Source organism: Trematomus bernacchii, unplaced genomic scaffold, assembly GCF_902827165.1.
Source record: "Trematomus bernacchii unplaced genomic scaffold, fTreBer1.1, whole genome shotgun sequence".
NCBI classification, from domain to species: domain Eukaryota; kingdom Metazoa; phylum Chordata; class Actinopteri; order Perciformes; family Nototheniidae; genus Trematomus; species Trematomus bernacchii.
This window is the reverse complement of record NW_022987547.1, coordinates 14,330,938-14,347,291: the sequence shown is the minus strand read 5'-3', so window position 1 is coordinate 14,347,291 and position 16,354 is coordinate 14,330,938. Positions and strand designations below refer to the sequence as shown.

General features: G+C 39.5%; 2 protein-coding genes across 3 annotated transcripts; one reads left to right on the top strand and one right to left on the bottom strand.

The window, feature by feature from the left end:
- Positions 1 to 2,005: 2,005 nt before the first annotated feature.
- rpl28 (ribosomal protein L28) lies at positions 2,006 to 4,264 on the bottom strand. The gene is made up of 5 exons (XM_034123423.1): positions 4,179 to 4,264; positions 3,607 to 3,694; positions 2,872 to 2,995; positions 2,264 to 2,382; positions 2,006 to 2,141 (listed from the first exon to the last, which is right to left on the bottom strand). The coding sequence occupies exons 2-5, from the start codon at positions 3,685 to 3,687 to the stop codon at positions 2,052 to 2,054; spliced, it is 414 nt and encodes a 137-aa protein (XP_033979314.1). The 5' UTR covers positions 3,688 to 3,694; positions 4,179 to 4,264; the 3' UTR covers positions 2,006 to 2,051.
- Positions 4,265 to 4,446: 182 nt separating this feature from the next.
- LOC117476712 lies at positions 4,447 to 12,366 on the top strand. Of its 2 annotated transcripts, none has more exons than XM_034123421.1 (6): positions 4,447 to 4,843; positions 9,650 to 9,764; positions 9,841 to 9,953; positions 10,424 to 10,523; positions 10,753 to 10,874; positions 11,626 to 12,366. In XM_034123421.1, exons 1-6 carry the CDS (start codon positions 4,753 to 4,755, stop codon positions 11,748 to 11,750), a joined length of 666 nt encoding a protein of 221 aa, XP_033979312.1. In that variant the 5' UTR covers positions 4,447 to 4,752; the 3' UTR covers positions 11,751 to 12,366. The 2 variants fall into 2 exon arrangements, with proteins under 2 accessions (XP_033979312.1, XP_033979313.1); XM_034123422.1 differs by lacking the exon at positions 4,447 to 4,843 and adding an exon at positions 7,257 to 7,280.
- The last annotated feature ends 3,988 nt before the right edge of the window (positions 12,367 to 16,354 follow it).

Below are 16,354 nucleotides of genomic sequence, written 5' to 3'. Positions count from 1 at the left end.
GAAATGAGAGAATAAGAGGAGGAGGGCAGCTGTTCTGACCTTGGAGACTGAGCATATCAAATCACCCAAATATTTGATTAAACTATGCACTATAGTATACTATATCAATTATAGTCTGACTATAGTATACATCCTGTGTCTTAAGGTTCAAATTCAATGTAAAGGTTTTATTTGCATATTCACAATAAGTGTGATTAAAGAAATAACAGTAACAAATAAATAGAAAAGATAAAGGGTATATGGATAACAATTATGACTTTGTAGATGCACCTTTTAAATAATATACAAATGTAACACTTAAAATGCATTAATTGTAATAGCATAGTCCAAAAAAAGAATAAAAAATAAGTGTAGAAAAATCCACCAAAATAATATATATAAAAAAACGAAATATGTTCTATTAACTTATTAAAACGTAACCAATGCGTCTTTTAGATTTTCTTTTGCTGGGCAGGCCTCATATATTCATTTAAAATGTACGTTTTTTTAAATCTTGTTTTTAAGTATAGGATACTGATGGTACATCTTGAGTCATCCTCTGAATATTAAATAGTATTATATGTTGAATATCACAGTTTCTTTGTGGACTTGCAACATAAATAAACGTTCCATATAATAAGGTGTCCTTTAGACAACTACAACTTGCTTTTACTCATGCATACTTCATAGACTCTACTTAGTACCATTTGAGTGATGCCAGAGCATCCGCTTGAGCTCCCTGAGGGCCTGGGTGAGGTTTTCCAGCTGGTCGTGCAGGTGGATGTTCTCCTGGATCAGTGCATGGATGGTATCCTGGAGCTCGAAGCATCGACTTTGCAGGAGCAGCAGAGCCAAGGGCATGAAGAAAAGCACCGACCTGATTCCCCTCATAGCGACTGAGCCTCCTCACATCTTCTTCACCGAGGCCAAGCCATCCCTCTCATCGTCCCACTGCGTGACACAGATGTGCCTCCCTGTGGAAGTGATGGCTGCAGAATACCAGCTTAAACTCACGGGGAGGGGACACTTGTTTATATCTTTCCAAAGCCAGGAGTGGAAAGCTGCCAGTGGGCTGCTTAAAAATCTATCCAATGTTTCCACATCAGCAGCACTCACTGTGGCCAAAGCAAGAGCTCCGGTTTGTGTCACTATAATCCACTTCAAGTGAAAATGATATGTTTAAACTCAAGCTGTGATCAGTTCTAATAATAATAATAATAAATGATATTTATATAGCGCCTTTCAAGGGACCCAACGTTCTGCAGTAAAGTGTCAAATCCAGTCCAGAAATAATGTGTGAAAAGATGTGGCAGCTGGGTGCAGATGTTTCATGCATACAGATATCCTATAGATTAGATGGAGCTCATATCTGTCATGTGGAGTACAGCCTGCTAATGAACACTGGGACACCAGAGCAGTGAGGTCAAGGGGTCGTTCAATTCAAACATTACTACAATTAAAGGGAAACTAAACCTCAACAGGCTCTGATGTTTGGTCGAGATCGTTGAACAGAGGGTGCAACAAACTGAAGTGACCTGACCTAATTACTACCAGTTTTCAGGATGTTTAGTGCTCAGAAGATAGCATATGCCTCAAAAGCAAGTCAATTTAAGTGTAAATTACATTTATCAGACTACAGCACCAAGTTTCCTTTTTAAAATATACAGTAGTATTGCTTAAAAGGCATTTGCTATCTGCTCATGTGCTGTATACCTAGTAAAATTATACTGACGCGAGAGCGTTCTTTTTATAATCCCGACTTCATTCTTCTTAGATTAGTCACCTTTTCTAGCACAGGAATTAACATAAATGTATACCTAGAAAAATGTAACGTTAATGTAAAGTTTCTATCCAACTTCATCTTCCATTGTGAATATTCCCCCCAGAAAAGATGGATTTCTACACTCAAAATAGTACTGCATGACCACTATGCATTATTACTTGGGAATAACTTAATAACATACCAAATGACATGTCATATCTGCATATTAGAATCCACAAACATTTAAGACACGGGACAATTAAGTGATTTTTTTCCAAACAACGTTTATTGATTTATCATGTGTATCAGTTTATGCTGTCTTTGCAGCCCTGGTACGCTTCTTCTTGACCACAACAGGCTTCTGGCTTTTCAGGATGGCACTGGCACGACGCAGAGCAGCCTGGGAAAACAAAGGAGACTCAAGTTATATTCCTGAAAGCTCTAAAGTACAAATAAACAGGACGATTGTAGAAAATGATGATGTAATTAATTTGAGGTTTTAAAGTCAGGCATTGAGCTCACCATGCGCAGGTCCTTCCTGTACTTGCTCTTGCTGATGATGTGCCTCACGCTGTTGAGCGTGGCGCGAGCATTCTTGTTGATGGTGATCTTCTCGTAGGAGCTGGCAGGTTTGTGCTGACCTGTGCAACAACAATTTAAAGACATTAGCTGTAGCGATCCAAAAATATCAAACAATAAAATGCAAAAAACACTACATCTTCTTCAAAAGGTGCAGAACTCATGCTCCTTAAAGTTGACTGCTTGTTAGCTGATTGCAGAAATCCACTGAGTGCAGAGATCAATACATTAGACAGCCATCTTAAGAATTTGGGCTAATGTCTTAAAACTGTCAAATAGTTTTCTTTACTTTCTGCAAATCAGAGCATGAGCAACTCTATTTAAAATCCATTTTAAGTAAGCACACATCTTCAAAATGCTCCCGGTGTGAAATATCCTTTAAACTACAGAAAGAGGTAACCGTAAAGAAAACATTTGTACAGTGCACATCTTGACTGTCACCATTCCAATGATTTAAATACATAGTGAAGCTGATGAAAATGCACTCCACATAAATCTTTTTTTCTACAGACAGAGAAGTGTTTAAAGATGACACCGTGTCAGATATTTACCTTTACGCTTCTTCAGCACGACAACGACTCCCTTGCCATCGGCAGCTGGCTGCACACCAATGGTCTTCTTGTGCACCAAACCATTGAAACGGAAAGAGTTCTTGGACTTCAGGTTGTTCGGCTCCTGTCACATAAAAGGAGTTTATTCAGATAAACCTGCTGGACAGCTTTGGTTTGCAACATCAGACTAAAAACGGCATATTTATTTCACTGTTAAGACCAGTCGCTTAAATAAGGAAATGTCCTGCTTTTTATTGTTTGGGTTTTGGGACAACATGAGATATATATATTAATTCACTGAGATGGAAGTTGCCGTTTGTCATATTTGCAGTATTTTTTGTATACATGGTGATGTAATGTTAATGCTATCGAGTTATAATATATTAAAAAAAGAGTTATACTATATAACATTCTGATTTAGTTGAAACGTTACATCACAGTAATCCCGTTTTTTTGTTTGTGTTTTAAAGATTTGGCTTATTGTTTTTACAAATCCTTATTTATCTTACATTTTACAGGTGAAGACATCCTAAATGACATGTGTGCATTGCACCCTGTGGCCGTGCTTTATTGTCCACCCCTACTTTACTTTTTTGGAACAATTGATACAGTAATCCACTTCCAACTACTCCACTGTGATCAAACCCACACAACAGACCCTTGTAAGAAGTCGTATGATGTTAAGTTGGGAAAGGTTTAAGCAGAATACACCATATACAACTATCATTTACTCACAGTGCTGTAGGTCTGTCCGTTCCTCTTGATGAGGAAGCTGGAGCAGTTCCTGATGACCATCCACTGCAAATGGGACGACATGATGAACCTGGAAACAAATAATACAAATTGAAATGTTACTTAATTACTTAACAAAAAACAAACACCAGTAAAACGGACAGCAGCCACTGCTAGCACCGGCTACCAACACTGGCTCAACGTGTTCTCCTGATTTCATGTATCTTTAAAAATTATACTACATCAAGTGGGTACATTTGTGCCGTTTTTGATTTTTGTAACACGTTTTACAGAGTGTTTTAAACATTTAACACCCTAAATGTAGAAAACACATGTAGTTCGCATTGTAGCACATTTAGCTAAAGTTAGCTCCACACAACGAGGCCTAACCTGCGACGTGTTCTATATATAATATATGTATAAGATACACTATATAGGGAAATGTTCTGCCCCATATGATTAACAACAACATACAAAACATAATAATCTTACTTTATAAGACTAAATACAAGAAGGGAGACGCAATAAATGCACTTTAATGATCATGCTTTTAGCAGCCGTTGCGACCACGTTACCTTTTAGCGGAGGAAGAGGATCCGAGAGACCGGAAGACGGTTTACGATACCTTAGTCAAAGATCACTGCGCTCACACGAATACTGTTAAACAGAGAAAAATACGACCAACAACACATTTTGACACATTTAAAATAAAATAAATATTTGGAGTTATTGTTACAGTCGTGTTTTTATGTTTATTATGACGCTATATCATGTTAAAAATGTTATTTAATGGAGTACTAGTTATGTGCACACCCAGCGGATGGACACGTCCTCATCCCGCGTAGGAACGTCATTAATACGCGCCTTGTGTTTACAGACATTCGTAAGAAATTTTATTTACAAATCTCAGCTGTTTTGACCCTAAATACGGAGTTTTTATTTGTTAAAACAATACGAAAGCTTATGGGGGACGAGCACATAGTAAAAAAGAAAGAAGTGCATTTTTGAACGCATGTTTTGTGTATGTGGTGCGAAAATGTTTACCAAAATACTACCAGAGGTCAACATTTTGTGTATAACTGCTAATTGCAAAGTAAAAGTTGTGTTTTAACATGACACCTGCACAAAGAGTCTTAATGTGAGAATAACATGGATGAAGCAGAAGATTTAGAGACACTAGGGGAAAAGCTGTACTCTCTGATTTACCCCAAACACAAGGAGAAAGCTGGGAAACTCACAGGTGAGCTGATAGCCTTCTGCTTTGTGATTCTGTCTGTGATGGTAACAAACAAATAATAATGCAACAGGGTCCTCCTCGCTGTAGGGTGCCTTTTGGTGTCCTGTACATCATCAAGTTGCTATGTTAACTTAACACAAATTAAACCTAACATATTAGTCTTATGTTTTCTATATTTATTGAAATGCCTTACTTTGCCCTTTTGACAATTTATTTAGATATTTTTCAGCTTTGTATATGGGAAGTATGCTATTTTGCTATGTTCCAAGCACAACCCATAACATTGAGTGAGTCAAATTTAAGTAAAATCTTTAAAAAATATTTTTGCTAAACTCAATTTAAAGGTGGGGTAGGTAAGTTTGAGAAACCGGCTCGAGATACACTTTTTGTTATATTCCATGGAATGCTCTTAACATCCCGATAGCAATGAATATCTTAAGTGCTTTGGCAAAAAATCCATAAAAAAATGTCATCTGTGGAAGCCGTAGTATTGTAAAAAGCACGACCAATCATTTTAGCCGGGCCGGCTAAAATGACTGGATGGCCGACCTGCCTGTCAGCCTTCCATCTGTGCACAAACTTATCTCGTGCCCTCATTGGTCATGTGCGCGTTCGTGTGTGTTGGAGGAGGGGCTCTGTAAGGAAGTGGCAGATTTGTTCCGGTTGTGTATTTTCAAATTCTAGCGCACTCGAGCTGGTTTCTCCAAAATTACCTACCCCACCTTTAAGTGCATTGATCAATATATATAAATATTATAATATATACATATTTTATTTAAGAAAAAATATAACTTTGTGTGTGTCCCTTAAATAATTGTCCACCATGTCGTATTCGGGAATCCGCCTCATTAAAGAAAGGTAATAGACTCTGGTGACATTTCAAAAGCAGGTTCTTTCTCTCTTTATTGGTGGATACTCAAACTCTAAAGTAAGTGATTAGCTGATTTTCCTAATCAATACTTTTCTTTGGATAAGTTAGCTTACTTGCTTTTCCTAAGCTTAACATGCTTACCCTGTTGACACACACACACACACACACACACACACACACACACACACACACACACACACACACACACACACACACACACTCTCTAAGTTGTCTTCAAACACTAGACTAGTATGTTTGCTAGTCACAATTTGTTGGAGCCCAAAATGCTACCATAGATGCTAACTGAAGGTCAAAATGTCCCCCCTGTCGGCTCTATGTGGTCCACAGGGTTTCATACACTGTCACTTTGCCACCCTCAGGCTCTGAACAGGCTCACGTTGGGCGGTCTGTTTGAAAGGATGGTCCAGAGTTCTTACAGTAATGTACATAATTGATGCTAGCCCCCCACATTTTAAACCAGTATGATCCTTTAATCAACTGTTCTTTTGTTCGTCAACCAAAGTCTTTGTCCTCCCTGTCGTGACAATGTCCACCCTGTCGTTGTCCCCCCAGTGTTTTTCAACTTTTATGGAAAAGTTAGAAAAACCTTTTTGTTTGATTTCTATTTAAACAAATGAGGACTTTATAGTATTGTTGACATTTTGACCAGATATATTTGTTGGTAAGTTCAACTTTCGCATATTTGAAGGGAAACCAATGTTTTGCAGCAATTCATTATTATCAAAACACTTTTCCCATTTAACATGCATTGTTAAGAAACGGATAACATATCTTTCTGAAAATGTAAATGTTTTATTCACTGTGCAATGAAAATGTATATAATCTACTTTAAATCTGTCCATGTCAGGGTGGACATACATTGTCTGCTTGCGATTAATTAATAAAAAGTGCAGGAGCTTGGGAAACATGCATTTCTAAGCCTGTGATCTACATAATACAATTATTATGAAGTTAAAGAATAATGCTGTTTTATGCATTTACTTGGCCATATCTTAGCTACTGTGTGGCGACATGTATAGCACATTTCTAGATATCCCTACCTCTCTAAGAATCCTCACAGCTCTCCACTTTAAAACATAATACACTGCAGTTTGTCATGTACTGTCATATATTCATCGTACTAAGTCTTTCAGTTTACTTTTGTATATTTATATTACGTGTAAATACTTCTCATATTATAAATACATACAATGCAGTACCAATGATTCATAATTGGATTAGAAGAGAACACACCAACAGACAATTTAAGTAATAGACTATTTAAATCTAACCTTAGTCAAGTGACAACATTATCACCAACTGTTTTGATAGTCATTAAAGTATTAATGTCAGAAAAAAGTTTTTTTCCGCTCCTCAGATATAGACCCAATCCCAAACCACGACCTACACCCTACCCCTACACACTCCCCCTCCGTGACGGAGTGAACTCCGTGGAGTGACACTCGCAACTCAACGAGGCTCCCTCCTGTCAGATGGAGGGAGTAAATACAGCAGCAAGCTTTGGGACAAACTCCCCTCTCTCCGGCAGAAACAGGAAATGCCGTAACTGTATGTAACAACGCTTTCAACTCAGCATCTCTTGGACACAAAATTAAATTAATAACTAAAATAAAACTCCAAACATCTTTAATTGTGTTACTTTTTTGTAAGCTCTTTTAGTTTTAAACCTGATTTTTATAAGCTTCTTAGTTTTTGCAACAGTCTGTAAATAAACACAACTTTATAATAAAATGCACACATTTACCTTTTTCTAGACTAAACACAGGTATACGATCCTAAGTTAAAAAAATATGAGGTTATCATGAGGTTGTTAACATCGCAATTTATCAGTGGATGTTTGCTGGAACTACTTGTAAACAGCTTGTTTCCTGACGGACACACACAGCGTTGAGACCGGTCAGGTAGAGACCGGTCAGGTAGAGACCGGTCTCCAGTCAGCACCGATGCAGACCAATGCAGACCCGGGTTGCGGTCGAATAGTCCAAAAATCAGCTCCTAACGTCTATCCCTATCGTCTATCCCTTGACCTCTGTGTGAAACGTCACAGGGTTAAGGGATAGTGGATAGGAGAATTCAAAAGGAGAAGAGACTGCGGTACTTTAGAGAATCCGGGGTTGCAGTCGAATAGTCAATTTAGCTTAGGAACCTTCCTAACGGAGTGAAATGACCCGGAAGTCCCTCAGTGGCAGCCATGATAAGTGCCGTTCGAATTCTCTTGATGAAAGGAAAGGAGGTTTCAAACTTCCTTTATAACCTCCTTTAGCTTAGGAACCACTGGACCTCCCTTGACGAAAGGAGAGGAGAAAATGCTGCCCCACAATGCCTTGCAGCCGCAGCATTTGCCGTCACACAACAGTCGGCCGTTCACGGAAACAACCGATTATGACCGAGAAATTATATCATGAAAGTTACGGTGCTTATTAAGCTTTTTAAAACGTATGTGGTAAGTTGCCAAAGTGCTTTGTTTTGAACGTTCATCAGTATTATAATCAAAAAGAGAAATATGAACGTTAGTTTTTACTGAAATGATCAAAAGTCAACATTTCACAGTCTTTACTGAGCTGTGTGGGGTTTGTTCAACTTTTAAAACATGTTTGAATGGTGATATACACAGTGATAGATGTTAAGGACTAACGTTTATAATAAATACATTTGTATTGATTTTAAGATATTTTCATACAATCATACGTATTGGGATCATTTGTATTAATGAGGACCGGAGGGAGAGGGAGACGAGCATAAGTTTCACTTTCCTTTTTTATTTCAATGAAGAATATGTTTCTCTGTTGTCCCCGTTCATAAAGCATAAAACAACAGCATCAGAGCACGGTGCAGAGTCTCTAGATGAGTTTACAGTAGTCCCTCGTTCTTATTATACATCCATGTTGTAGTCTGCTGTATAGAAAACTGTAGTTTCCATAGTTTGCCCACATTTATGACGTCCGCTGGCGCATCATAAACACGTCGGATAGTGAAAGTGCAGTCGGATTCTCTAAAGTACCGCAGTCTCTTCTCCTAAGTCCTTTTGAATTCTCCTATCGACTATCCCTTAACCCCATGACGTTTCACACAGAGGTCAAGGAATAGACGATAGGGATAGACGTTAGGAGCTGATTTTTTGACTATTCGACCGCAACCCGACTACTTTTTTTTTTTTATATATCAGATTCCTCCGCGTACCACTAGCGGGAGCTGGCGTACCACCAGTGGTACGCGTACCACAGGTTGAGAACCACTGATCTAGAGAATTCGAACGGCACTTATCATGGCTGCCACTGAGGTACTTCCGGGTCATTTCACTCCGTTAGGAAGGTTCCTAAGCTAAATGGACTATTCGACCGCAACCTCGCTGTTTGATGGCTTGATAACCCACTCCCCCTCCACACCGCTCCACACTCGTTGGTTTGGAACAGCACTTAATGTGGCGGACCCTACGCGCAAACGGAGGGGTAGTGTGTAGGGGTAGGGTGTAGGGCGTGGTTTGGGATTGGGCCATAGAGATGGTTTATTAAGGTGAAAATCTGACGCAACAAGATATCTAAAGATGTCAGCTTGGAAATTGAGGAATTAAGATGAACAGTTTTTACTATTTTCTGACATTTTAAACTAGAAAACTCACAAAAGGTGTTAATTTAAGCATCAAAACGCACAAACTACTTTATAGCTCTTCAGTGGTTAGTGTCAAACTATCCTATCGACAAAATCATTTGAATGTTTGTTTACATCATTTTCAGTTCAAGAAGAAGGAGTCAGAGGCAGGGCAGGTCAGAGGCCCCGCCTATTTCTGGCCCTGGAGTTTCTAAATAGAGTTTTGATTGTAAAATCATTTTCTGGAGATGTGCATTACCTTGAGCGGATCAAATCAAAAAGTAAATGATAAATGATCATAAAACCAGAGTTCCCGCCCCTCTCTTCAGGAATGCTGCTGGAGCTCCCGGGGCCGGTCCTGGGTCTGATGCTGCAGGATAAAGCCTCGCTGAGTGCAGCCGTGGAGAAGGCCCTCGGAGCCCTGCAGTGGGCCCAGGAGCCCAGGTACGCCCACCAGGTGTTTGCTGTGTGTTAGATTCTTAAAAACATTGTATATATTTGACCTTTTGCTCTCCTGCAGCAGGGTGCCGTGTAAGGAGGAGGACGAGGTGTCTGCGTCCTCAGACTCTGTGGGGGAGCAGCTGTTTGAGCTGGTGGACGTTTTCAACACCGGACACTCCCAGAAAATCACAGGTGAGCCACTGATCCTGAGACGCATAATACATATATCCTTAGACACCAAACAACATCAGCATGTTTTTACATGTATATGTAATGTATGTGCCCTTCCTTGCACACTGAATGGTTTCACTTTGAATCGTGCTAGCTGTAACTCGGCCCTTCTTTGTGTTTATTGTCAGACATTCTACAGTTTTTCTGTCTTCACGGTCAACTTTTTAGTTCAGTTTTATTTTCTATTTTAAGATGTTAATATTTATGTTTGTTTATTTTTTACTCTTAATTTTTTTAATGATGTGCAATGCCTTTGTTAAGAATTGCTGCTGTAACGAAAACAATCCAATTTGGGATCAATAAAGTTGATCTTATCTATGTATGTTGGTGTCAGCAATGAAGTATATCACCATCTATATTTATATGCAATTAAACGTTAAAACGAATGTGTAATGTATGGAAATACCCTAACCCTAACCCTTCTCTAAAAGGTATGCTACTGGAGCAGCACAAGGACGCAGTGTTACATCTTTTATCAGATCCAAATGTGCTGGAAGAGCAGGTGACCTTCGCACTGAAGACTCTTCAAGAGTATGTGGTGTATTACTCGTGTTGCATTTCAAATCTACAAAATAAAAGATTAAGAAATATTCTAAAGAACCGAATCATTCATGAAATTATCATTTTAAATCAACATTTTAATGTAGAGCAGTCTCTTTGGAAAATCTCAATTGAAGTTTGTAAAGATATGCCAGCCCCAAATATTCATTTCTTAAATGATAGTTAATGTTTGAAATAATATTCCTGCCTCCTCCGTCAGGCAGAACATGGAGGAGACGGACGTCAGTGACTGGTCGGACGCTGAGGACACAGAGAGGCTGGGGGAGAAGATATTCTCTCTGGTGGAGGGGCTGGACCCTCTGCATGCTCATGACATCACAGGTGACCTGAGGCTCTGTAGGGGCGTCTCCTGTTAGAATCAGGACGCTGTTTTGGTATTCTTATGTGGTCAAAGCGAATTCTTCTATGGGTACCTACGTTTTAATGTATTCAGCTACTGTTAAGGAAATATTAGCTTAGGTACTAGCCTTTGACCCAGTCCACCATTCTTTACCCCTCCTGTCTCTCTGCCCATGGCACAGGCAAGCTGACACAAGATGGTTTACTGGCTAGGGACATCTGGTAGTCCACTTTATCAGGTATATATGTCCCTTTAGTATATTCTTAAGCCAGGGACAAGAGTTATAGTGCTTAGGCCTGTTTTATATTGTTATGATTAATGTTGATTGTGCCCATAGAACTAATTAAAGTCTTCGACTGGAAGAGAGATCTTCAGAATTGGTCGGGCAGGAGCTGTCAGCTCGTGGTTGCAGCACATGTCAATTCTCCTGCCGTAACTTTGAATAAACCTCCAGAGTCTCACATCAAATTCCAGCTGTACCTTGTTCTCGCTGTGTTCCGAGTCCTTGCTCCAGAAGTTTTTATTTCAGCTACAAAAAACAAAACAAAACCAGAACAATATAAGATGTATTGTTCTGTATGTAGCACTTATACTGGTGTACCCATTTAGCTAACACAGGATTCTTGCTGTTCTGAGTAAGCATCTCAAGTAGCTTTGGATACAAGTGTCAGCTCAATAAAATGATACATATTTAATTAACACTGTTCCATTGTTGTGCTGGTGTGTGTGCAGGTATGCTGCTGGAGATGGAGCCCGCTGCTCTCCTTCAGCTGCCCAGCAACCACACCCTGCTGCAGGCAGCTGTTCAGAAAGCTCAAGCAGCCCTGCACCCTCGGAACCAAACTCTCTCCACTTAAACACACAAGGGCAGCATTTGAAACACACAATAAGACATTTATAATGATAATATAACGCTGGGAACAGCTTGCACATCACTCCAAGAGATCATGGTAATACAAGTCCCTTACATCAGGAACTGTGTTTGTTTTATACTGATTGTTGAGCGCATTTTGTGAGTCTAAGTTTGATTGATTTGATTTACTGTAAATAATTGAAGAGTGGAGAAAGCACAAATTGATATTGCCACCTTACTTTCATCAGAATCATTGTTGCTTGAATATGTTTACTGTAAAGTAAAAAAAGTGCTTATCTAATGTTTGCCAACAGAAATGCTGTGACAATTGATCAGATAGTTTTTGTACTGTACATAATGACGTGGTGAACTGTCTTTGCTAACAGAAATACAGCAGATTATATAAATGGAGGACCAACTTCAACATTGTCACACCGTGTTTAAATTGCATTTGCATGAACTGTATCTAAAAGTAGAGATTAAATGATAATCTATGAATCAAACCTGTAATCCCCTCCATCACCATCTGAATTTACAATACACGGAAGAGGAATAGTTTTTGGTGTAACTGGTGATTGAATTTCCACATCACATAAACGTTTTTTAATCTGCCTCCTCCTTTGTATGTGATTGGCTAAGGGGCGGGAGATCTCTAAGCGGTTGACCAATCACAACAGAGCCGGCCAGCTAACCAATCAGAGCAGACTAGGCTCTGGTTTCAGACAGAGGGTGAAAAGAGGTGCTGCAGCACAGGCAGTATGAGAAAAATAAAGAGCTTTTTGAACATTAAAGCATGGAGACATGTAGAGACACTACATACTGATATACACCTGAACATCAGCAGGAGAGGACTCTTTAAAGTAGAGACACTACATACTGATATACACCTGAACATCAGCAGGAGAGGACTCTTTAAAGTAGAGACACTACATACTGATATACACCTGAACATCAGCAGGAGAGGACTCTTTAAAGTAGAGACACTACATACTGATATACACCTGAACATCAGCAGGAGAGGACTCTTTAAAGTAGAGACACTACATACTGATATACACCTGAACATCAGCAGGAGAGGACTCTTTAAAGTAGAGACACTACATACTGATATACACCTGAACATCAGCAGGAGAGGACTCTTTAAAGTAGAGACACTACATACTGATATACACCTGAACATCAGCAGGAGAGGACTCTTTAAAGTAGAGACACTACATACTGATATACACCTGAACATCAGCAGGAGAGGACTCTTTAAAGTAGAGACACTACATACTGATATACACCTGAACATCAGCAGGAGAGGACTCTTTAAAGTAGAGACACTACATACTGATATACACCTGAACATCAGCAGGAGAGGACTCTTTAAAGTAGAGACACTACATACTGATATACACCTGAACATCAGCAGGAGAGGACTCTTTAAAGTAGAGACACTACATACTGATATACACCTGAACATCAGCAGGAGAGGACTCTTTAAAGTAGAGACACTACATACTGATATAGACCTGAACATCAGCAGGAGAGGACTCTTTAAAGTAGAGACACTACATACTGATATACACCTGAACATCAGCAGGAGAGGACTCTTTAAAGTAGAGACACTACATACTGATATAGACCTGAACATCAGCAGGAGAGGACTCTTTAAAGTAGAGACACTACATACTGATATACACCTGAACATCAGCAGGAGAGGACTCTTTAAAGTAAAGACACTACATACTGATATACACCTGAACATCAGCAGGAGAGGACTCTTTAAAGGAGAGACACTACATACTGATATACACCTGAACATCAGCAGGAGAGGACTCTTTAAAGTAGAGACACTACATACTGATATACACCTGAACATCAGCAGGAGAGGACTCTTTAAAGTAGAGACACTACATACTGATATACACCTGAACATCAGCAGGAGAGGACTCTTTAAAGTAGAGACACTACATACTGATATACACCTGAACATCAGCAGGAGAGGACTCTTTAAAGGAGAGACACTACATACTGATATACACCTGAACATCAGCAGGAGAGGACTCTTTAAAGTAGAGACACTACATACTGATATACACCTGAACATCAGCAGGAGAGGACTCTTTAAAGTAGAGACACTACATACTGATATACACCTGAACATCAGCAGGAGAGGACTCTTTAAAGTAGAGACACTACATACTGATATACACCTGAACATCAGCAGGAGAGGACTCTTTAAAGTAGAGACACTACATACTGATATACAGCTGAACATCAGCAGGAGAGGACTCTTTAAAGTAGAGACACTAAATACTGATATACACCTGAACATCAGCAGGAGAGGACTCTTTAAAGTAGAGACACTACATACTGATATACACCTGAACATCAGCAGGAGAGGACTCTTTAAAGTAGAGACACTACATACTGATATACACCTGAACATCAGCAGGAGAGGACTCTTTAAAGTAGAGACACTACATACTGATATACACCTGAACATCAGCAGGAGAGGACTCTTTAAAGTAGAGACACTACATACTGATATACACCTGAACATCAGCAGGAGAGGACTCTTTAAAGGAGAGACACTACATACTGATATACACCTGAACATCAGCAGGAGAGGACTCTTTAAAGTAGAGACACTACATACTGATATACACCTGAACATCAGCAGGAGAGGACTCTTTAAAGTAGAGACACTACATACTGATATACACCTGAACATCAGCAGGAGAGGACTCTTTAAAGTAGAGACACTACATACTGATATACACCTGAACATCAGCAGGAGAGGACTCTTTAAAGGAGAGACACTACATACTGATATACACCTGAACATCAGCAGGAGAGGACTCTTTAAAGTAGAGACACTACATACTGATATACACCTGAACATCAGCAGGAGAGGACTCTTTAAAGTAGAGACACTACATACTGATATACACCTGAACATCAGCAGGAGAGGACTCTTTAAAGTAGAGACACTACATACTGATATACACCTGAACATCAGCAGGAGAGGACTCTTTAAAGTAGAGACACTACATACTGATATACAGCTGAACATCAGCAGGAGAGGACTCTTTAAAGTAGAGACACTAAATACTGATATACACCTGAACATCAGCAGGAGAGGACTCTTTAAAGTAGAGACACTACATACTGATATACACCTGAACATCAGCAGGAGAGGACTCTTTAAAGTAGAGACACTACATACTGATATACACCTGAACATCAGCAGGAGAGGACTCTTTAAAGTAGAGACACTACATACTGATATACACCTGAACATCAGCAGGAGAGGACTCTTTAAAGTAGAGACACTACATACTGATATACACCTGAACATCAGCAGGAGAGGACTCTTTAAAGTAGAGACACTACATACTGATATACACCTGAACATCAGCAGGAGAGGACTCTTTAAAGTAGAGACACTACATACTGATATACACCTGAACATCAGCAGGAGAGGACTCTTTAAAGTAGAGACACTACATACTGATATACACCTGAACATCAGCAGGAGAGGACTCTTTAAAGGAGAGACACTACATACTGATATACACCTGAACATCAGCAGGAGAGGACTCTTTAAAGTAGAGACACTACATACTGATATACACCTGAACATCAGCAGGAGAGGACTCTTTAAAGTAGAGACACTACATACTGATATACACCTGAACATCAGCAGGAGAGGACTCTTTAAAGTAGAGGCACTACATACTGATATACACCTGAACATCAGCAGGAGAGGACTCTTTAAAGTAGAGACACTACATACTGATATACACCTGAACATCAGCAGGAGAGGACTCTTTAAAGTAGAAACACTACATACTGATATACACCTGAACATCAGCAGGAGAGGACTCTTTAAAGTAGATACACTACATACTGATATACACCTGAACATCAGCAGGAGAGGACTCTTTAAAGTAGAGACACTACATACTGATATACACCTGAACATCAGCAGGAGAGGACTCTTTAAAGTAGAGGCACTACATACTGATATACACCTGAACATCAGCAGGAGAGGACTCTTTAAAGTAGAGACACTACATACTGATATACACCTGAACATCAGCAGGAGAGGACTCTTTAAAGTAGAGACACTACATACTGATATACACCTGAACATCAGCAGGAGAGGACTCTTTAAAGTAGAGACACTACATACTGATATACACCTGAACATCAGCAGGAGAGGACTCTTTAAAGTAGAGACACTACATACTGATATACACCTGAACATCAGCAGGAGAGGACTCTTTAAAGTAGAGACACTACATACTGATATACACCTGAACATCAGCAGGAGAGGACTCTTTAAAGTAGAGACACTACATACTGATATACACCTGAACATCAGCAGGAGAGGACTCTTTAAAGTAGAGACACTACATACTGATATACACCTGAACATCAGCAGGAGAGGACTCTTTAAAGTAGAGACACTACATACTGATATACAGCTGAACATCAGCAGGAGAGGACTCTTTAAAGTAGATACACTACATACTGATATACACCTGAACATCAGCAGGAGAGGACTCTTTAAAGTAGAGACACTACATACTGATATACACCTGAACATCAGCAGGA